The sequence below is a fragment of the Oncorhynchus tshawytscha genome, linkage group LG25 (genome assembly GCF_018296145.1).
Source record: "Oncorhynchus tshawytscha isolate Ot180627B linkage group LG25, Otsh_v2.0, whole genome shotgun sequence".
Lineage (NCBI taxonomy): Eukaryota > Metazoa > Chordata > Actinopteri > Salmoniformes > Salmonidae > Oncorhynchus > Oncorhynchus tshawytscha.
The window spans coordinates 31,684,764-31,708,125 of NC_056453.1; the positions used below are offsets into that span (position 1 = coordinate 31,684,764).

The 23,362-nt window shown below is 44.5% G+C and overlaps 1 protein-coding gene across 3 annotated transcripts in view; it reads left to right on the forward strand.

The window, feature by feature from the left end:
* wdr27 (WD repeat domain 27) overlaps nucleotides 1-23,362 on the forward strand; it is a 170,900-nt gene that overhangs the window by 13,277 nt on the left and 134,261 nt on the right. For all 3 annotated transcript variants that reach the window (XM_042306240.1, XM_042306241.1, XM_042306239.1), the window contains exons 10-13: nucleotides 361-443; nucleotides 832-896; nucleotides 4,461-4,582; nucleotides 6,810-6,883. In XM_042306240.1, coding sequence (XP_042162174.1) covers nucleotides 361-443; nucleotides 832-896; nucleotides 4,461-4,582; nucleotides 6,810-6,883 — 344 coding nt within the window. The remainder of the gene's footprint in view (nucleotides 1-360; nucleotides 444-831; nucleotides 897-4,460; nucleotides 4,583-6,809; nucleotides 6,884-23,362) is intronic.

The window sequence follows — 23,362 nt, forward strand, 5'->3', positions numbered from 1 at the left end:
TCCTCTTTAGTGTGGGGTTTTAGTGTGTGGGGGTGTGGGGTTACATTGTCTTCTCCTCTTTAGTGTGGGGTTACATTGTCATCTCCTCTTTAGTGTGGGGTTACATTGTCTTCTCCTCTTTAGTGTGGGGTTACATTGTCTTCTCCTCTTTAGTGTGGGGTTACATTGTCTTCTCCTTTAGTGTGGGGTTACATTGAAGAGAAGACAATCTACTGAATCAAAGGCCCTTTGATGGAATAATGTGTAACAGCGTTTTCCACATGGTTCTCTTCCTGTGCCCCTGTGCTGTGTGTGTGTGTGTATAAGTGTTTTTCCATATGGCATAAGGTTCTCTCCCTATGCCACCTGTATTGATAACAGCTGGGTGTGGATGGGAAGCTCTGATGGCCTCTACCTGGTTGACCTGGGCACCTCTGAGCTCCACATGACACTACTTTTCAGAGGTATGCTATTGCCCTGTGTGTGTGTGTGTGTGTGCGAGATAATGAATGATGTGTCGATCTTGTAGGGAAAGGGGAAGAACAGCTTGGAAGATGAATAAGAATAACACTATGCACTGTATACTGTACATCAGTTATGACAGTATTTGTATTTATTATGGGATCCAGTATAGTGTGTCTCACTGACATATGCCCATGTGTATGATAGGTGTGTGTGTGTCTCACCGACATAGACCATGTGTATGATAAGAGTTAGTGGAGATGTGTGTGCCTCACCGACATAGACCATGGTGTCAGAAGTCCCTGAGATCTATGGTTTTACCCTTCAGCAGATATTTGTATTCCACCCTTATTATTTGTTAGCTATTATCCCACTCTGTCTCTCTTACAGACCACCCCAACTTGAGCATCACCATGGCTGGATCATGGGCCATGTCCCAAGGACTGGATAACAGTGTAAGTAAATCACCATTGAGACCTGCTTCACTGTTGTCATGGGCCATGTCCCAATGACTGAATAACAGTGTGAGTAAATCACTATTAGACCTGCTTCACTTCACTGAATAGGAATTTAGGACAAAAGCAAGATGGAGGGGGAGGCAGACAGACACGGGTGTAATTCCCTGAAATTAGGCCTACCTTACACTGTAACACATAATTGCCTCTCATTCATAACAGAAAAACTCACTTTCCTCCTGGATGCAAACCACAGGCAACCCTTGTAAAGCCTTTACATCTCCCATAGTCCTAGTCTCGTGAAACCATAAACTGCTAATTGCATAGTTACACTGAACCTACAGTATTTTTATATGTGAAGTCTCTAAGACGCTCAAAATTAAGTATAGGGAACAAAAGTTTGAAAACAGTGTATTTTTAAGAAATAATTTTTTGTATGGAGTAAAATGTCAGTTGTAAAAAAATATATATTATTATGAAAAATGAGCAGCTTCCAAGAGGTGTGGAAAATACTCAGAGGTATGGGAATTGGACAGAATGGTGGAGGAATACAACACACAGGTCCTCTCAGAGCTAGATAAGATAGTGAGCAGTGTGTCTCACACAGCTCTGTCCTCTACATAAAAAAAATCAGTTATGACCCAGATGCAGACAACGTCAATTAACAATGGTTTAATTGTATTTATTTTAATAACCTTTATTTAACTAGGCAAGTCAGTTAAGAACACATTTTTATTTACAATGACGGCCTAGGAACAGTGGGTTAACTGCCTTGCTCAGGGGCAGAATGGCAGATTTTTACCTTGTCAGCTCGGGGATTTGATCTATAAACTTTTCGGTTACTGGCCCAACGCTCTAACCACTAGGCTACCTGACGCCCAAATAATCCAACAGGGGCAGGCAATAGATAATCCAATAGGGGCAGGCCATAGACAGGTCAAGGCAGGCAGGGGCAATGGTAGCAGACGGCGGGCAGGGTCAGGGTAGGCAGAGGTCAATAATCCAGAGTTGGGGCAAAGGTACAGGTCGGCAGGCAGGCTCAGGGTCAGGGGCAGGCAGAGTGGCCAGGCAGGCAGGGGCAGGCAGATTGGTCAAAACCAGGAGGGAGAGAAAAAGAGAGACTGGGAAAAGCAGGACACAAAAACGCTGGTTGACAAACAAGACGAACTGGCAACAAACAAACAGAGAACACAGGTATAAATACACAGGAGATAATGGGGAACATGGACGACACCTGGAAGGGGGTGGAGACAATCACAAAGACAGGTGAAACAGATCAGGGTGTGACAAAAAGGTTGTCGTATAGTGTGGATCCCTGACTATACATCCCTGACTTGTTTGGAAATGTCCCTTCTCATAACACTTTGACTTGATTTCAACACCATAGTGCTCTCAAAGCTCATCACTAAGCTAAGGATCCTGGGACTAAACACCTCCCTCTGCAACTGGATCCTGGACTTCCTGATGGGCCGCCCCCAGGTGGTAAGTGTAGGTAACAACACATCTGCCACTGATCCTCAACACAGGGGCCCCTCAGGGGTGTGTGCTCAGTACCCTCCTGTATTCCCTGTTCATCCGTGATTGCATGGCCAAGCACAACTCCAATGCCATAATTAAGTCTGCAGAGGACACAACAGCCTGATCACAGACAACAATGAGACAGCCGATAGGGAGTTCAGAGACCTGACTGTGTTGCCAGGATAACAACCTCTCCCTCAACGTGATCAAGACAAAGGTGATGATTGTGGACTACAGAAAAAGGAGTTCTGAGCACACCCCCATTCTCATCGATGGGGCTGTTGTGGAGCAGGTTGAGAGCTTCAAGTTTCTTGGTGTCCACATCACCAATAAGCTATCATGGTCCAAACACACCAAGACAGTTGTGAAGAGGGCATGACAAAGCCTATTCCCCCTCAGGAGACTGAAAAGATTTGGCATGGGTCCTCAGATCCTCAAAAAGTTCCACAGCTGCACCATCGAGAGCATGACTGGTTACATCACCGCCTGGTATGGCAACTGCTCGGCCTCCGATCGCAAGGCACTACAGAGGGTAGTATGTACGGCCCAGTACATCACTGGGAGCAAGCTTCCTGCCATCCAGGACCTTTATACCAGGCGGTGTTAGAGGTTGGCCCAAAAAATTGCTAAGGGCTCCAGCCACCCCAGTCATAGAGTGTTCTCTCTGCTACCGCACGGCAAGCGGTACCGGAGTGCCAAGTCTAGGTCAAAAAGGCTTCTTAACAGGTTCTACCCCCAAGCCATAAGACTCTTGAACAGTTAATCAAATGGCTACCCTGACTATTTGCATTGTCCCACCCCAACCCCCATTTTTACACTGCAACTACTCTCTGTTTATTTTCCATGCATAGTCACTTTACCTGCATGTACATATTACCTAAATTACCTGGACTAACCGGTGCCCCCACACGTTGACTCTGTACCAGAACCTACTGTATATAGCCTCACTGCTGTTATTTTATTGTTGCTCCTTAATTATTTGTTATCAATTTTTTTTTTTTCCTTAAAACTGCATTGTTGGTTAAGGGCTTGCTTGTAAGTGCTTGTAAGCATTTCACTGTAATTCCTGTTGTATTCGGCGCATGTGACAAATAAAAATCAAATGTTATCTGCGCATGTGCATGGGGCTCGCTTCGTGCTTCAACGCTCTTAGTTGTTGTGGAAATTGACCCACTATGCTGTTTACTTTCTGCATCTACATGGATTTTTCTTAACGTTAACACGGAACCCAAACCGCCTGCCGCGTGCGCTATCGTACATTAATTAATTTTTTTACCCCCACACCAAACACGATCACGACACGCAGGTCAAAATATCAAAACAAACTCTGAACCAATTACTTTGGGGACAGGTCGAAAAGCATGAAACATTTATGGCAATTTAGCTAGATAGCTTGCAATTGCTAGCTAATTTGTCCTATTTAGCTAGCTTGCTGTTGCTAGCTAATTTGTCCTGGGATATAAACATTGAGTTGTTATTTTACCTGAAATGCACAAGGTCCTCTAGTCCGAAAATGAATCCACACATAAAACGGTCAACCAAATAGTTTCTTGCCATCTCTCCTCCTAGGTTTTTTTCTTCTCTTGACTTTATATTGCGATTGGCAACTTTCATAAATTAGGTGCATTACCGCCACTAACCTCGTTCGTCTTTCACTCACCCACGTGGGTATAACCAATGAGGAGATGGCACATGGGTACCTGCTTCTATAAACCAATGAAGAGATGGGAGAGGCAGGACTTGCAGCGCGATCTGCGTCACAAATAGAACTGACTTCTATTTTAGCCCTTACTAACGCAGACGCGCAGTGGGTGCGATAATTGAATAATATAGATTTCTAAATGTATTTTGCAACACGAGTGGTGTAGTCAGCCTGTTAACGTTAAGGATCCCAATTTCGTTTAAGTGTTTAAACGTTCACACCACTAATATATAGTACTTCTCATACAGTACATTTGTCAATGACCTATGCTCCTCACAGAGTAAAAGGGTTCAGTCACAGTACAGTACTCACATAATTTCATTTTCTCTCTCCCCCTCCTTCAGATGATCTTTGTGGTGACCTCTCTATTTGAGGCCCTGGTGTCTGTATTGGAGGTGAGACTGCTGGGGTCAGGGTCCGTGGACAACCTCTGTCAGCACCTGGAGAGGCTCTCCGTCATGCCCAGGTTTGTGTTTGTTTGTGTGTACTTCTGTTACCTTCTGGGGAAGACCCTGTTTGGGGTGGAGGCTATTTCTGTATAGTGGACACAGGGTTCGCACTAGGTGCCTGAGGTGCTTAAAGTACTTGAATTTGGCACTCTGAAATTCAAGTACTGGCTACCTTGAAAATCAGAAATGACCTCAAGCTGATACTTAAAATGTACTTGAATTAAAATGAGAGTAGAACAGAAAATTATCAAATATATTACAAAAATATTACAAAAATGTATTGGTCTTGCTAATTAGTTTCCAGGCAGACTACCGAGTTTTACAGAACTGACTGATTAGGCGCCAAACGTCACATCTATAGCGTCCCCCAAACAAAAAAAACCTGACTCTCGGAGAATGAGTGTACAACTGGTAAATAGTTGCTGATATTTCAGTCAGATGTCTAGGTAGCTCAAGGTTATTAACCAGGTAGCTAGCTTTAACTAGCTGGCTAGAAGGATGAAGTTAGAAGCTAACATAGAACGGAGCCTGACCTTAGCAGCGGAAGTTGACTGAAATTAAGTTAGCTATAATCAAAAGATGGGCTACTATAAGTTCTCATAACAAAATACATTTTCTTTACTGAGAGTAGTGAGATAGACAGTGATGAGTCAGGCTGCAATGATGGCGGCAAAGGAGATGCACAGAGAGAGGAAGCATTGAAGCAAGCAGGGAGAGAGGTTACTAGTACAGTGGTTCCCAAACTTGGGGTCCTTGACCCATGTTGGGTCCCCTAAAATGTAAATAGGGTCTCATGAGAGCATTTTTGTTATCAAATACATAAATAACATGTTTCTCTTCATATGGGTATAGAATGCAACATTTTAACTAACTAAGTGCCTTTTAATGTCAGAATTCACTTTTGTGTCATAATGTGTTGGGACAGCCTATGGGACCAACAATTTAGTAAAATATAAAGACAATGTAATATTATTATCATGTACACTGAACAAAAATATAAACGCATCATGCAACAATTTCAAAGATTTTACTGAGTTACAGTTCATATAAGGAAATCAGTCAACATCATCAGTACTGACGTGCCGCTCATGTATGTAGTAAATAAGTAGTGGAACACGTATTATTGAGTAGAACTTGTAAGGTAGTGATGAATAGTACGTTTTTTTTTTCATGAGGTTGTGGCAATATACTGGCACCCGGTGGCGACTAGAAACAATGGCATAATAGGAACTATTACAAATGGATGGTCCTTGAAAATAAATGTTAGTGCTTGAAAAAGTACTTGGAAGTCCTCGAATTTGACTTGCCACTGTCTGTACGAACCCTGTGAACATCTCTAACAAATGAGAGTCTCTGTGCATCAAAGACCATGTAATCTGTAATGAATAAAGTGTGAACTGTAAAGAATGTCTGAGCTCATGTTTGGCCAAGACTTTACAAAGAGAAATACGTAGTTGGACACTTGCACTGATGCCATACAATTAACAACCAAAGTTTTGACATCAAACTGTCTTCAGCTTGACCTTATAGCACTGTGAAAAAAAATATGTACATTTCACAATTATGTAACCATGGCATGTATGGATGGTTTTGCAGGGTTAAACAGAAAGTTATACGATTGGGCCCTGTACGCACATTGGTTCAAACCAATAACTTACATGCATGTGTATATATGGTGGTTCAAACCCTATTCACTAAACCGGTTGCTGCTTGAGGTGTGTTGGCACCATTAGCTCAGTGTAATTGGACACGTTTACTCATAAAAGAGTAGCAGGATAGAGAAACAGCACTGAGGCTCGTTCTCCCTCTCACGCAGATGCATGCCAGGGCAACCGACTGGCACGCATTGTGTGAGTACGTGGGTAGGGGTACTTTACTTTACAGGGTCTCTCCATTGCCATCGTGTGTGTGTGTTCCTCTAATGCAGACGCATGCCAGGGCACCCGACTGGTACCACCCAGCCTGTGTGTGTGTTCCGGTACTTTACTTTACAGCTGACTGTGTGCCCCCCTACGCTCAACCTCCATCCCCTCCTGGTCTCTCTGCTATTACCATCTTAAAGACCTATTCTGAACCTTTTATACTGTGTAGTTTTGTGATGATTCAACAGTATCATACTGCTGAGAAAGTGGGTGGTGGGGGTTATTCATCCATAACCATCCATTGGAAAATGCAACACACACACAGCTTTTTATTTCCAGTAGCCAAGGAGCAATTTTGTTTTTTCCCTCTTCCTCCTTTTAGTGCCCCTCTGATGCCTGAATCTCCTCTCAACGCTGAGTTGAAAAAGAAGGGTCCTAAACCTCCCACAAAAACAGGTCAGCAGCAAGTATCAACCCTCCCAGTTTACCCCCCCCCACACACACACACACACACAAACACTGGGCTTGCCCCTTCACACATAAACACACTAATGCACACAACCACATGTTATAGCCCACACAGTGTTACCCAAGAACCACTGTTGAATGAATTTGAGTTTGTGGTTCGGTATGGGTCAGAGTGTAGTGCTAGCAACAGCAGGGTTTGTGGGTTAGGTTTCCATTGGGGTCACATATACTAAAATACATGTGTAAAATATGCACTCACTTGGATAAAAGTGTCTACTAAATGGCATATAACAGTATTACTGTAGACATATATATTATTAAAAGGATTTACCGGTCCGTGGTTTTCTTTTATGATTGGCATGTCCACTGCTTAGTTTGGCTACAGGTCACCTCCCTTAAACTATATCATGTTCCATAGTGGGATTCTACATCTATTATTACTAGAGATACTGTAACTTCTTCCCCTGGCTAATTGCAGCCGCATAGACTAGAGCTACTGATCATCATTATCTGAAAATATAGAGGGCAGGGTGGAATTATTACATTATCTACCTCTGCATAACAGATGGGATGGTCAAACTTCTGGACAGACATGTTTTCTACCTCTGCATATCAGTGGATACCCATGAGACATACATTATTAGATTCCTCTCAGTTCCTGTGTATTGAATTTAATTCCACTGCTCTGTTGGTTGCTCCACAGAAGAAACGTTAGTGGAAGTGGTGTTTGGCTGGAGCAATGTGGATGGGTCGTCAGGCTAATACAGAATTGTACAAAAAGGAATATATGTTGTGTGTTCACTGAAATTATACTACCAGTGATGTATATGTATTATTTAAGACAAACTTTGATCTCAGTTCCTCAGATTGCACAAACAGAGTTGACTTCATTGATACAATTAACACTTATTATAGATGAGCTTTTAACTTTGTACGACTCAGTTGGTAGAGCATGGCACTTCCACTTCCAGGGTTGTGGGTTCGATTCCCAGGGTCACCCTGTAAGGTTCTGCTTTTCTTTTCTTAGTCAACCTTGTGTTTATTTTCTTTGTGTTCTTGAACGTAGCCCTGTTTCTTTGTGTTCTGGAGCATAGCTCTGTCTTTCATTTTTGATACCGCCCTGACTGCGTTCAACAACTTGAAACGTCTCTTCACCTCAGCTCCTGTCCTTCACCAACCTGATCCGACCCTTCCTTTCACCCTGGAGGTGAATGCCTCCGAAGTAGGAGTAGGAGCCATAGTCTCTCAGCGGGTGGGAACACCTCCCAAATCACACCCCTGTGCCTTCTTCTCCCCCGCTGAGAGGAATTACGATGTGGGAAACAGAACTCCTCACCATCAAGCTGGCCCTCGAGGAGTGGCATCACTGGTTGGATGGTGCACAACATCCCTTTCTCGTCCTAACAGATCATCGTAATCTGGAATATATCAGAGGGGCCAAGAGTTTAAACTACAGACAAGCCCGCTGGGCTCTCTTCTTTACACGCTTCCAATTTCATGTTAATTTCATCCCTGGACTCCCGGATGGCGCAGTGGTCTAAGGCACTGCATTGCAGTGCTAGCTGTGTCACCAGAGATTCTGGGTTCGAGCGCAGGCTCTGTCGCAGCCGGCTGCGACCGGGAGGTTCATGGGGCGGCGCACATTTGGCCCAGCATCGTCCGGGTTGGGGAGGGTTTGGCCGGCAGGGATATCCTTGTCTCATCGCGCACTAGCGACTCCTGTGTCGGGTCGGGGGCAGTGCACGCTGACAAGGTGTATGGTGTTTCCTCCGACACATTCGTGCGGCTGGATTCCGGGTTGGATGTGCATAGTGTCAAGAAGCAGTGCGGCTTGGTTGGGTTGTGTTTCGGAGGACGCATGGCTCTCGACCTTCGCCTCTCCCGAGTCCGTACGGGAGTTGCGGCGATGAGACAAGCCTGTAACTACTACCAATTGGATACCACAAAATTGGGGAGAAAAAAGGGGTAAAATAATAAAAATATACAATTTTTAAAACAGTTACATCCCTGGAAAGAAAAACGTAAAAGCTGATCCTCTCTCCCGACAGTTTGACCTTCCGACCAATAACTCAGACCCTACACCCATTCTTCCTTCCTCTTGCATTATGGGACCGGTACAGTGGGAGGTTCACTCTGCCATACAAGAAGCCCTAACCTCAGACCCGGCTCCTCCTGAGACACCAGCTGGGAGGAGTTGCATACCAGCAGCTGTTAGACTCCAACTGATGCAAGGGCGTCACACGTCCTTGGGGTCAGGACATCTGGACATTACACGAACCACCAAACTTCTAACCCGGAAGTTCTGGTGGTCCTCAATGGCATCCGACGTAAGGGATTACATACTCTCATGTCCTGTCTGCACCCAAACCAAAAGCCCTCGTCATCTCCCTTCCGGGAAGCTTCAACCTTTGCCAATCCTTCACAGACCTTGGTCCCACATAGCTGTAGACTTCATCCCAGACCTTCCCGAATCCTCTGGTAACACCACCATCCTTGTCATAGTAGACTATTTTTCAAAAATGTGTCATCTGGTTCCTCCACCTCATCTACCTAACGCCATGGAATTGGCGTAGTGTATGTTCCAGCAGGTGTTCCGTCTGTATGGGATTCCGGAGTACATCGTCTCTGACCGCAGGCCCCAGTTTGTCTCCCGGGTGTGGCAAGCCTTCTGTGACCGACTGGGGGTCGCCCTCAGCCTCTCCTCCGGGTACCATCCCCAGACCAATGGGCAGACGGAATGCCTGAACCAAGAAATAGGGATGTACCTCCGCCAACAATGTTCTGCCTCTCCACACGACTGGAGTCGGTGTATGGCCTGGGCCGAATACGCTCAGAACTCACTCATGCACTCATCCCTCCACCTTACTCCGTTTCAGTGTGTCCTTGGTTACCAACCCCCCATGTTTCCCTGGGAGGCGGAGCCGGGTACTGTCCCAACTGTTGAACAACTAGTTTCGGCGTAGTGAGCGGGTATGGGAGACAGCTCACCGGCCTACGCCACTCTTTCACCCAGGACAGTGTGTGTGGCTCTCTACCAGAGACAACCAGCTCCGCCTCCCCAGCAAAAAGTTCTGTCCTCGCTTCATTGGTCCCTTCAAGATAACCTATTGCATCAACCATGTCACGTACCGCGTCCTGTTACCCCGTCAGTACAAAATCTCCTCGTCCTTCCATGTGTCTCTGTTAAAACCAGTCACCTACAGTCCTCTTCATCCTCCAGTCTCAACCCGCAGTGCACCCCCAATGTTGAACGTCGGAGGGGAACCTGCCTACGCCATAAGGGCCATTCGTGATTCCAAACGCCTGAGAGGTTACATCCACTCCCTAGTGGACTGGGAAGGTTATGGGCCTGAAGACCGGTCCTAGGTCCCCGACCAAAACATCCTCGACCTAGAGATGATTCAGGCATTTCACCATTACCGTCCAGATCGTCCCGCTACCCGACCTCGGGGTCGACCCCCAAACAGACCCACTGGACATCAGCCTCGACGCAGAACGTCGGCTCAGTCCACAACCTCGTCGAACCAGCCTGCCGGACCTCGCCCCCGAGGTAGGCGTCCACCTCTGCTCCCCCTCCGGTGACGTTGGGTCGTCAGGAGCATTCCTGGTGGTGGTGGGGGGGGACACTAAGGTTCTGCTTTTCTTTTCTTAGTCAACCTTGTGTTCTTTTTCTTTGTGTTCTGGAACGTAGCCCTGTTTGTTTGTGTTCTGGAACGTAGCCCTGTTTGTTTGTGTTCTGGAACGTAGCCCTGTTTGTTTGTGTTCTGGAACGTAGCGTTGTCTTTCATTTTTGTTCATTGATTTCACCTGTGTTGGTTTCTCACCTGGTCTCATCAGCTCCCTATTTAGTTCAGTTCTTTCTGTTTGTATGGTTGTGAGGTATTTTTTGTTTTTGACTGCCTACCTGTGTTTGACCATTGCCTTAACAAACATCTGCCGCGCTCTGCGAGTGAATCTACACCTTTTCTCCCTGAGTATTCATTACAGACCCATATGTAAAAATGTAATGAGTGAGCTGAGAGTCGGGAAGCAAGTTCAGGGAGTGAGTGTTTTAATAATTTAATAAAACAATAAACACAACACAAACAACGCACCGACATGAAAACAGAGTCAATAACACCTGAGGAAAGAACCAAGGGGAGTGACAGATATAGAGAAGATAATCAAGGAGGTGATGGAGTCCAGGTGAGTGTCATGAGGCGAAGGTGCGTGGGACGATGGTGACAGGTGTGCGGGATAATCAGCAGCCTGATCACCTAGAGGCCGGAGAGGGAGTATAAGTGACAAAAAATGTACGCATTTATCTGTAAGTTGTTTTGAATAAAAGTGTCTGCTAAATGGCATTTGATATTATTATATTAAAAGCTTATAGTACTGTAGATGGATAGGTTCTAGACTCTCTAGACCTGATGTGTCAAACTTATTCCACGGAGGGCAGAGTCTCTGCAGGTTTCCACTCCTCCTTTGTACTTGATTGATGAATTATGGTCACTAATTAGTATAGATCTCCCTTCACCTGGTTGTCTAGGTCCTGCAGACACTAGGCCCTCCATGGAATGAGTTTGACACCCCTGACACCCATGCTCTAAACAAATGGTGTTGCCTCCCACAATGGAATCAATAGGTGGTGAGGTCATGCCTTATTCAGTAGATACAGTGAGGCCATGTCCTGTTCAGTAGATACAGTGAGGCCGTGTCTTGTTCAGTAGATACAGTGAGGCCGTGTCTTGTTCAGTAGATACAGTGAGGCCGTGTCTTGTTCAGTAGATACAGTGAGGCCGTGTCTTGTTCAGTAGATACAGTGAGGCCATGTCTTGTTCAGTAGATACAGTGGGGCCGTGTCTTGTTCAGTAGATACAGTGAGGCCGTGTCTTGTTCAGTAGATACAGTGAGGCCGTGTCTTGTTCAGTAGAGACAGTGAGGCCGTGTCTTGTTCAGTAGAGACTCGTGTCTTGTTCAGTAGAGACAGTGAGGCGTGTGTCTTGTTCAGTAGAGACAGTGAGGCCGTGTCTTGTTCAGTAGAGACAGTGAGGCCGTGTCTTGTTCAGTAGAGACAGTGAGGTCGTGTCTTGTTCAGTAGAGACAGTGAGGTCGTGTCTTGTTCAGTAGATACAGTGAGGTCGTGTCTTGTTCAGTAGATACAGTGAGGTCGTGTCTTGTTCAGTAGATACAGTGAGGTCATGTCTTGTTCAGTAGATACAGTGAGGTCATGTCTTGTTCAGTAGATACAGTGAGGTCATGTCTTGTTCAGTAGATACAGTGAGGTCATGTCTTGTTCAGTAGATACAGTGAGGTCATGTCTTGTTCAGTAGATACAGTGAGGTCATGTCTTGTTCAGTAGATACAGTGAGGTCTTGTTCAGTAGATACAGTGAGGCTGTGTCTTGTTCAGTAGAGACAGTGAGGTCATGTCTTGTTCAGTAGATACAGTGAGGTCATGTCTTGTTCAGTAGATACAGTGAGGCCATGTCTTGTTCAATAGATACAGTGAGGTCATGTCTTGTTCAGTAGGGCTTGTTCAGTAGATAAAGTGAGGCCATGTCTTGTTCAATAGATACAGTGAGGTCATGTCTTGTTCAGTAGGGCTTGTTCAGTAGATAAAGTGAGGCCATGTCTTGTTCAATAGATAAAGTGAGGTCATGTCTTGTTCAGTAGGGATTGTTCAGTAGATACAGTGAGGCCGTGTCTTGTTCAGTAGATACAGTGAGGCCGTGTCTTGTTCAGTAGATACAGTGAGGCCGTGTCTTGTTCAGTAGATACAGTGAGGTCGTGTTCAGTAGATACAGTGAGGTCTTGTTCAGTAGATACAGTGAGGTCTTGTTCAGTAGATACAGTGAGGTCTTGTTCAGTAGATACAGTGAGGTCTTGTTCAGTAGATACAGTGAGGTCTTGTTCAGTAGATACAGTGAGGTCTTGTTCAGTAGATACAGTGAGGTCTTGTTCAGTAGATACAGTGAGGCCGTGTCTTGTTCAGTAGATACAGTGAGGCCGTGTTCAGTAGATACAGTGAGGTCTTGTTCAGTAGATACAGTGAGGTCTTGTTCAGTAGATACAGTGAGGTCTTGTTCAGTAGATACAGTGAGGTCTTGTTCAGTAGATACTGTGAGGTCTTGTTCAGTAGATACTGTGAGGTCTTGTTCAGTAGATACAGTGAGGTCTTGTTCAGTAGATACAGTGAGGTCTTGTTCAGTAGATACAGTGAGGTCTTGTTCATTAGATACAGTGAGGTCTTGTTCAGTAGATACAGTGAGATCATGTCTTGTTCAGTAGATACAGTGAGGTCATGTCTTGTTCATTAGATACAGTGAGGTCTTGTTCAGTAGATACAGTGAGGTCATGTCTTGTTCAGTAGGGCTTGTTCAGTAGATACAGTGAGGTTGTGTCTTGTTCAGTAGATACAGTGAGGTCGTGTCTTATTCAGTAGATACAGTGAGGCCATGTCTTGTTCAGTAGATACAGTGAGGTCATGTCTTGTTCAGTAGATACAGTGAGGTCATGTCTTGTTCAGTAGATACAGTGAGGTTGTGTCTTGTTCAGTAGATACAGTGAGGTCGTGTCTTATTCAGTAGATACAGTGATGTCGTGTCTTGTTCAGTAGATACAGTGAGGTTGTGTCTTGTTCAGTAGATACAGTGATGTCTTGTTCAGTAGATACAGTGAGGTCATGTCTTGTTCAGTAGATACAGTGAGGTCGTCTCTTGTTCAGTAGATACAGTGAGGTCGTGTCTTGTTCAGTAGATACAGTGAGGTCTTGTTCAGTAGGGCTTGTTCAGTAGATACAGTGAGGTCTTGTTCAGTAGATACAGTGAGGTCTTGTTCAGTAGATACAGTGAGGTCTTGTTCAGTAGATACAGTGAGGTCTTGTTCAGTAGATACAGTGAGGTCTTGTTCAGTAGATACAGTGAGGTCTTGTTCAGTAGATACAGTGAGGCCGTGTTCAGTAGATACAGTGAGGCCGTGTCTTGTTCAGTAGATACAGTGAGGCCGTGTTCAGTAGATACAGTGAGGCCGTGTTCAGTAGATACAGTGAGGTCTTGTTCAGTAGATACAGTGAGGTCTTGTTCAGGAGATACAGTGAGGTCTTGTTCAGTAGATACAGTGAGGTCTTGTTCAGTAGATACAGTGAGGTCTTGTTCAGTAGATACAGTGAGGCCGTGTCTTGTTCAGTAGATACAGTGAGGTCTTGTTCAGTAGATACAGTGAGGTCTTGTTCAGTAGATACAGTGAGGTCTTGTTCAGTAGATACAGTGAGGTCTTGTTCAGTAGATACAGTGAGGTCTTGTTCAGTAGATACAGTGAGGTCTTGTTCAGTAGATACAGTGAGGTCTTGTTCAGTAGATACAGTGAGGCCGTGTCTTGTTCAGTAGATACAGTGAGGCCGTGTTCAGTAGATACAGTGAGGTCTTGTTCAGTAGATACTGTGAGGTCTTGTTCAGTAGATACTGTGAGGTCTTGTTCAGTAGATACTGTGAGGCCGTGTCTTGTTCAGTAGATACAGTGAGGCCGTGTCTTGTTCAGTAGATACAGTGAGGCCGTGTCTTGTTCAGTAGATACAGTGAGGCCGTGTCTTGTTCAGTAGATACAGTGAGGCCGTGTCTTGTTCAGTAGATACAGTGAGGTCTTGTTCAGTAGATACAGTGAGGTCTTGTTCAGTAGATACAGTGAGGTCTTGTTCAGTAGATACAGTGAGGTCTTGTTCAGTAGATACAGTGAGGTCTTGTTCAGTAGATACAGTGAGGTCTTGTTCAGTAGATACAGTGAGGTCATGTCTTGTTCAGTAGATACAGTGAGGTCATGTCTTGTTCATTAGATACAGTGAGGTCTGTTCAGTAGATACAGTGAGGTCATGTCTTGTTCAGTAGGGCTTGTTCAGTAGATATAGTGAGGCCGTGTCTTGTTCAGTAGATACAGTGAGGCCGTGTCTTGTTCAGTAGATACAGTGAGGCCATGTCTTGTTCAGTAGATACAGTGAGGCCATGTCTTGTTCAGTAGATACAGTGAGGTCATGTCTTGTTCAGTAGATACAGTGAGGTCATGTCTTGTTCAGTAGATACAGTGAGGTTGTGTCTTGTTCAGTAGATACAGTGAGGTCATGTCTTGTTCAGTAGATACAGTGAGGTTGTGTCTTGTTCAGTAGATACAGTGATGTCGTGTCTTGTTCAGTAGATACAGTGAGGTTGTGTCTTGTTCAGTAGATACAGTGATGTCTTGTTCAGTAGATACAGTGAGGTCATGTCTTGTTCAGTAGATACAGTGAGGTCGTGTCTTGTTCAGTAGATACAGTGAGGTCTTGTTCAGTAGGGCTTGTTCAGTAGATATAGTGAGTCCGTGTCTTGTTCAGTAGATACAGTGAGGTCTTGTTCAGTAGATACAGTGAGGTCTTGTTCAGTAGATACAGTGAGGTCTTGTTCAGTAGATACAGTGAGGTCTTGTTCAGTAGATACAGTGAGGCCGTGTTCAGTAGATACAGTGAGGCCGTGTCTTGTTCAGTAGATACAGTGAGGCCGTGTCTTGTTCAGTAGATACAGTGAGGCCGTGTCTTGTTCAGTAGATACAGTGAGGCCGTGTTCAGTAGATACAGTGAGGTCTTGTTCAGTAGATACAGTGAGGTCTTGTTCAGTAGATACAGTGAGGTCTTGTTCAGTAGATACAGTGAGGTCTTGTTCAGTAGATACAGTGAGGCCGTGTCTTGTTCAGTAGATACAGTGAGGCCGTGTTCAGTAGTACAGTGAGGTCTTGTTCAGTAGATACAGTGAGGTCTTGTTCAGTAGATACTGTGAGGTCTTGTTCAGTAGATACAGTGAGGTCTTGTTCAGTAGATACTGTGAGGTCTTGTTCAGTAGATACAGTGAGGTCTTGTTCAGTAGATACAGTGAGGTCTTGTTCAGTAGATACAGTGAGGCCGTGTCTTGTTCAGTAGATACAGTGAGGTCTTGTTCAGTAGATACAGTGAGGTCTTGTTCAGTAGATACAGTGAGGTCTTGTTCAGTAGATACAGTGAGGTCTTTTTCAGTAGATACTTGTTCAGTAGATACAGTGAGGTCTTGTTCAGTAGATACAGTGAGGTCTTGTTCAGTAGATACAGTGAGGTCTTGTTCAGTAGATACTGTGAGGCCGTGTCTTGTTCAGTAGATACAGTGAGGCCGTGTCTTGTTCAGTAGATACAGTGAGGCCGTGTCTTGTTCAGTAGATACAGTGAGGTCTTGTTCAGTAGATACAGTGAGGTCTTGTTCAGTAGATACAGTGAGGTCTTGTTCAGTAGATACAGTGAGGTCTTGTTCAGTAGATACAGTGAGGTCTTGTTCAGTAGATACAGTGAGGTCTTGTTCAGTAGATACAGTGAGGTCTTGTTCAGTAGATACAGTGAGGTCTTGTTCAGTAGATACTGTGAGGCCGTGTCTTGTTCAGTAGATACAGTGAGGCCGTGTCTTGTTCAGTAGATACAGTGAGGCCGTGTCTTGTTCAGTAGATACAGTGAGGTCTTGTTCAGTAGATACAGTGAGGTCTTGTTCAGTAGATACAGTGAGGTCTTGTTCAGTAGATACAGTGAGGTCTTGTTCAGTAGATACTGTGAGGTCTTGTTCAGTAGATACTGTGAGGTCTTGTTCAGTAGATACTGTGAGGTCTTGTTCAGTAGATACTGTGAGGTCTTGTTCAGTAGATACTGTGAGGCCGTGTCTTGTTCAGTAGATACAGTGAGGCCGTGTCTTGTTCAGTAGATACAGTGAGGCCGTGTCTTGTTCAGTAGATACAGTGAGGTCTTGTTCAGTAGATACAGTGAGGTCTTGTTCAGTAGATACAGTGAGGTCTTGTTCAGTAGATACAGTGAGGTCTTGTTCAGTAGATACTGTGAGGTCTTGTTCAGTAGATACTGTGAGGTCTTGTTCAGTAGATACAGTGAGGTCTTGTTCAGTAGATACAGTGAGGTCTTGTTCAGTAGATACTGTGAGGTCTTGTTCAGTAGATACTGTGAGGCCGTGTCTTGTTCAGTAGATACAGTGAGGCCGTGTCTTGTTCAGTAGATACAGTGAGGCCGTGTCTTGTTCAGTAGATACAGTGAGGCCGTGTCTTGTTCAGTAGATACAGTGAGGTCTTGTTCAGTAGATACAGTGAGGTCTTGTTCATTAGATACAGTGAGGTCTTGTTCAGTAGATACAGTGAGGTCTTGTTCAGTAGATACTGTGAGGTCTTGTTCAGTAGATACAGTGAGGTCTTGTTCAGTAGATACAGTGAGGTCTTGTTCAGTAGATACAGTGAGGTCTTGTTCAGTAGATACTGTGAGGTCTTGTTCAGTAGATACAGTGAGGCCGTGTCTTGTTCAGTAGATACAGTGAGGCCGTGTCTTGTTCAGTAGATACAGTGAGGCCGTGTCTTGTTCAGTAGATACAGTGAGGTCTTGTTCATTAGATACAGTGAGGTCTTGTTCAGTAGATACAGTGAGGTCATGTCTTGTTCAGTAGGGCTTGTTCAGTAGATATAGTGAGCCCGTGTCTTGTTCAGTAGATACAGTGAGGCCATGTCTTGTTCAGTAGATACGGTGAGGTCATGTCTTGTTCAGTAGATACGGTGAGGTCATGTCTTGTTCAGTAGATACGGTGAGGTCATGTCTTGTTCAGTAGATACGGTGAGGTCATGTCTTGTTCAGTAGATACGGTGAGGTCTTGTTCAGTAGATACGGTGAGGTCATGTCTTGTTCAGTAGATACAGTGAGGTCTTGTTCAGTAGATACAGTGAGGTCGTGTCTTGTTCAGTAGATACAGTGAGGTCATGTCTTGTTCAGTAGGGCTTGTTCAGTAGATATAGTGAGGCCGTGTCTTGTTCAGTAGATACAGTGAGGCCATGTCTTGTTCAGTAGATACAGTGAGGTCATGTCTTGTTCAGTAGATACAGTGAGGTCATGTCTTGTTCAGTAGATACAGTGAGGTCATGTCTTGTTCAGTAGATACAGTGAGGTCATGTCTTGTTCAGTAGATACAGTGAGGTCATGTCTTGTTCAGTAGATACAGTGAGGTCGGTCTTGTTCAGTAGATACAGTGATGTCTTGTTCAGTAGATACAGTGATGTCTTGTTCAGTAGATACAGTGAGGTCGTGTCTTGTTCAGTAGATACAGTGAGGTCGGTGTTCAGTAGTCTTGTTCAGTAGATACAGTGAGGTCGTGTCTTGTTCAGTAGATACAGTGAGTCTTGTCAGTAGATAAAGTGAGGCCATGTCTTGTTCAGTAGATACAGTGAGGTCTTGTCAGTCTTGTTCAGTAGATAAAGTGAGGTCGTGTCTTGTTCAGTAGATAAAGTGAGGTCTTGTTTAGTAGATACAGTGAGATCATGTCTTGTTCAGTAGATAAAGTGACAGATCTGTGGTGTATAATTAGACCCTGGAAGCTCTGGCTCTGTCTTGTTCTGTAGATGGAGACAGTAGCACAGACTGTCTTTTCACACTGCCACTACAGACAGTTAGTATAATTAGACCCGCACGCACACACACAGTACACACACACACACACACACACACACACACACACACACACACACACACACACACACACAGACAGACAGACAGACAGACAGACAGACAGACAGACAGACAGACAGACAGACAGACAGACAGACAGACAGACAGACAGACAGACAGACAGACAGACAGACAGACAGACAGAGAGAGAGAGACTGATTTACACACTGCCATTACACACAGTTAGTGCTAACAGAAATCTACTGTTAAAGAACATGGCTCCCCAGAGTGTGTGTGTGTGGGGCTCGGTCTACATCGTGCTCAACCCTAGTAGAAAACTTTCCTAGGATTCCCGTAATTCATGGCCATTTGCTGTTTTGATTATACACATACTATATATACCATGGAGAATACAAACACAAGGAGTTTGCGGTGAATACACGCAGGCAGGCACGCATGCTTGCATGAAGGCAGGCAGGCAGGCACTTAGGTAGACAGGCACGCAGGCAGGCAGGCACTTAGGTAGACAGGCAGGCATGTAGGCTATGATGCTGCCATTTTCCTCTGGATTCCCTGTCTAATGGGGAGGACGTCTGGAACACTGTTTCACGCCACACACACGTACTGTTTCGGTTAATAGGGAGGACGTGTAGAACACTGTTTCACTCCCATCTTTGGCTTGTCAGTGAGAACCCTCCATGTTCGGCCCAGACGGGATTAAAAACAACTAAAAATATATTTTCTTGTTAGAGAGAGAGTTTATCAAAATAGATGGACATCATGACTGCACCTTCTTGATTTAAATGATCCTCAAGTTGTTTTGCAAAACGAGGCCACAAATCAATGACTTTCCCTGACACTTGTGTTATTGTTATATAATAGTTACAAATGTTTTGAGGATTCTTTGAATCCACTATACAGTTTCTAATTTGTGTCCTGTCCTGTGTGACATCTTCCACTCACTATACAGTTTCTGATTTGTATCCTGTCCTGTGTGACAACTTCCACTCACTATAAAGTTTCGGATTTGTATCCTGTCCTGTGTGACAACATCTTCCACTCATGGTTCCTCTCCTGCCAGTGAGGTCAGAGGAGGTGTTTGTTGCTCCACTGCCTTCCCATAGATTCCATACAGAACTTTGCGGGTAGGCTGTAGCTTATGGACTAATGCTGCACCAGGACCTGTGCTCACTGCTTAGGGACACTGTCCAAGGGGACACTGTTCAGAGTTACCACACTGAGAGATATGGGAGAGTAGACCAGAGAGAGGAAAGTGATAGAGGAGGAGAAAGGAAAGTGATAGAGAGAGTGAGGAGAGAGGAAAGTGATAGAGAGAGAGAGAGAGGAGAGGGGAAAGTGAAAGAGGGGGAGAAAGGAGAGGAGAGATGAAAAAGAGCGAAGGGTTATGAGAGTGAATGAATGGTGATGAGGCCTCTCTCCAGGCCCTTCCTGGTGTGTGTGTGTGTGTGTGTGTGGAGACAGGAGGAAGTGTACCAACGTGCTGTCTGTCTGACTGGGGCATCAGTAGACAGACAGGACAGCAGCAGAGGAATGTGTTATTCTGCCCCTCAGCTGGCGAGCTGTGTACTGTGGTCGGTTCCAGTCAGTCAATCAGTCTGTGTACTGTGGTCGGTTCCAGTCAGTCAAACAGTCTGTGTACTGTGTTGCAGACAGAGAGACCAAAGGACGAATGGACAGACGGGCAGACATACAGACATACATAAAGAAGGACAGACAGACCAATGTACATACAGAAAGGTAGGTAGACAGGCAGGAATGAAGGCAGGCAGACAGATAGATAGATGGGCAGACAGACACATGGATGGATGGGAAGACTGACAGACAGTAAGGCAGACATGCAGGCAGGCAGGGAGCTATTCAGGCAGGTAGGTAGACATTCAGACAGGTAGACATGCAGGCAGGCACTTATTTGTCTTTCACGTTCAGCTAGTGTTCTTCATACTAGGAGAGAACAGTAAAACAGGCAAAACATCAGTACAGGGACAAATCACAGATTATTATAAAGGGAAAGTCAGCCACGTTGCGGACAGTGACGCTTTGCTCCTGGACAAGCTAAACACCTTCTTCGCTCACCTTGAGGAAAACACAGCCACGTCAACGCGGGCCACTGCCGCTCACGGGGACTGTGAGCTCTTGTTCTCCGTGGTCGACGTGAGTAAGAAATTTAAGCGTTTTAGCCCTTGCAAGGCTGCCGGTCCAGACGGAATCCCTAGCCAAGTCCTCAGAGCATGCGCAGACCAGCTGTCTGGAATGTTTGCGGACATATTCAATCTCTCCCTGTCCCAGTCTGTTGTCTCCACTTGCTTCAAGGTCTCTACCATTGTTCCTGTACCCAAGAAAGTAAAGGTAACTGAATTTAAAGATGATCGCCGCATAGCACTCACTTCTGTCGTCATGAAATGCTTTGAGACGTTAGTTTTCATATCACCTCCACCCTACCCGACACCCTAGATCCACTCCAGTTTGGATACTGCTCCAACAGATCCATGGCTGATGCAATTGCCATCGCAATGCACACTGCCCTCCCCCATCTGGACAAGAGGAATACCTACAGTTGAAGTCGGAAGTTCATGTACACTTAGGTTAAAATTTGTTTTTCAACCACTCCACAAATGTATTGTTAACAATCTATAGTTTTGGCAAGTCTGTTAGGACATATACTTTGTGCATGTCACAAGTAATTTTTCCGAAGGATTATTTAACTTATAATTCACTATATCACAATCCCAGTGGGTCAGAGGTTTACATACACTAACTTTACTGTGCCTTTAAACAGCTTGGAAAATTCCAGAAAATTATGTCATGGCTTTAGAAGCTTCTGATAGGCTAATTGACATAACATGTATTTCAAGGCCTACCTTCAAACTCAGTGCCTCTTTGCTTGACATCATGGGAAAATCAAAAGAAATCAGCCAAGACCTTAGAAAAAAAATTGTACACCTCCAAAAGTCTGGTTCATCTTTGGGAGCAATTTCCAAACGCCTGAAGGTACCACGTTCATCTGTACAAACAATAGTACGCAAGTATAAACACCATGGGACCACACAGCTGTCATACCGCTCAGGAAGGAGACGCGCTCTGTCTCCTAGAGATGAATGTACTTTGTTGCGAAAAGTGCAACTCAATCCCAGAACAACAGCAAAGGACCTTGTGAAGATGCTGGAGGAAACGGGTACAAAAGTATCTATATCCACAGTAAAACAAGTCCTATATCGACATAACCTGGAAGGCCGCTCAGCAAGGAAGAAACCACTGCTCCAAAACCGCCATAAAAAAGCCTGCACATGGGGACAAAGATCATACTTTTTGGAGAAATGTCCTCTTGTCTGATGAAACAAAAATACAACTGTTTGGCCATAATGATCATCGTTATGTTTGGAGGAAAAAGGGGGAGGCTTGCAAGCCGAAGAACAACATCCCAACCATAAAGCACAGGGGTGGCAGCATCATGTTGTGGGGGTGATTTGCTGCAAGAGGGACTGGTGCACTTCACAAAATCAATGGCATCATGAGGCATCAAAATTATATGGATATATTTAAGCACCATCTCAAGACATCAGTCAGGAAGTTAAAGCTTGGTCGCAAATTGGTCTTCCAAATGGACAATGACCCCAAGCATACTTCCAAAGTTGTGGCAAAATGGCATAAGGACAACAAAGTCAAGATATTAGAGTGGCCATCGCAACACCCTGACCTCAATCCTATAGAACATTCGTGGGCAGAACTGAAAAGGCGTGTGCGAGCAAGGAGGCCTACAAACTTGACTCATTTTCACCAGCTCTGTCAAGAGGAATGTGCCAAAATTCATCCAACTTATTATTGGAAGCTTGTGGAAGGCTACCCGAAACGTTTGACCCAAGTTAAACTTCGTATGGCTTATATCCCGCTATCGGGATCGATATGACAACAGCCAGTGAGAGTGCAGGGCGCCAAATTCAAACCAACAGAAATCTCATAATTAAAATTCCTCAAACATAGAAGTATTTTACACCATTTTAAAGGTACACTTGTTGTTAATCCAACCACAGTGTCCGATTTCAAAAAGGCTTCACGACGAAAGCACACCAAACGATTATGTTAGGTCTGCTCCTAGTCACAGAAAAACACAGCCATTTTTCCAGCCAAAGAGAGGAGTCAGAAAAAGCAGAAATAGTGATAAAATGAATCACTAACCTTTGATGATCTTCATCAGATGACACTCATAGGGCTTCATGTTACACAATACATGTATGTTTTGTTCGATAAAGTTCATATTTACATCCAAAAATCTCAGTTTACATTCGTGTGTTACGTTCAGTAATGTTTTGCTTCCAAAACATCCAGTGATTTTGCAGAGAGCCACATCAATTTACAGAAATACTCATAATAAACATTGCTAAAAGTTACAACTGTTATGCATGGAACTTTAGATAAACTTCTCCTTTATGCAACCGCTGTGTCAGATTTCAAAAAAGCTTTACCGAAAAAGCACACCATGCAATAATCTGAGTACAGCGCTTAGACAACAAAACAAGCCATACAGATATCCGCTATGTTGTGGTGTCAAAAGAAGTCAAACAGCATAATAAATATTCACTTACCTTTGATGATCTTCATCAGAATGCACTCCCAGGAATCCCAGATCCACAATAAATGTTTGATTTGTTTGATAAAGTCTATAATTTATGTCCAAATACCTCCTTTTTGTTCGCGTGTTTAGTACACAATCCAATCTCACGACGCGCGGGCAAGTCCAGGCGAAAGTTCAGACGAAAAGTCATATTACAGTTTGTAGAAATATGTCAAACGAAGTATATAATCAATCTTTAGGATGTTTTTATCATAAATCTTCAATAATGTTCCACCGGAGAATTCCTTTGTCTGTAGAAATGCAATGGAACGCAAGCGAACTCTCACGTGAGCACGCGTGATCAGCTCATGCCACTCTGGCAGACCTCTGACTTATTCAGCGCTTATTCCCCCCTGCTTCACAGTAGAAGCATCAAACAAGGTTCTAAA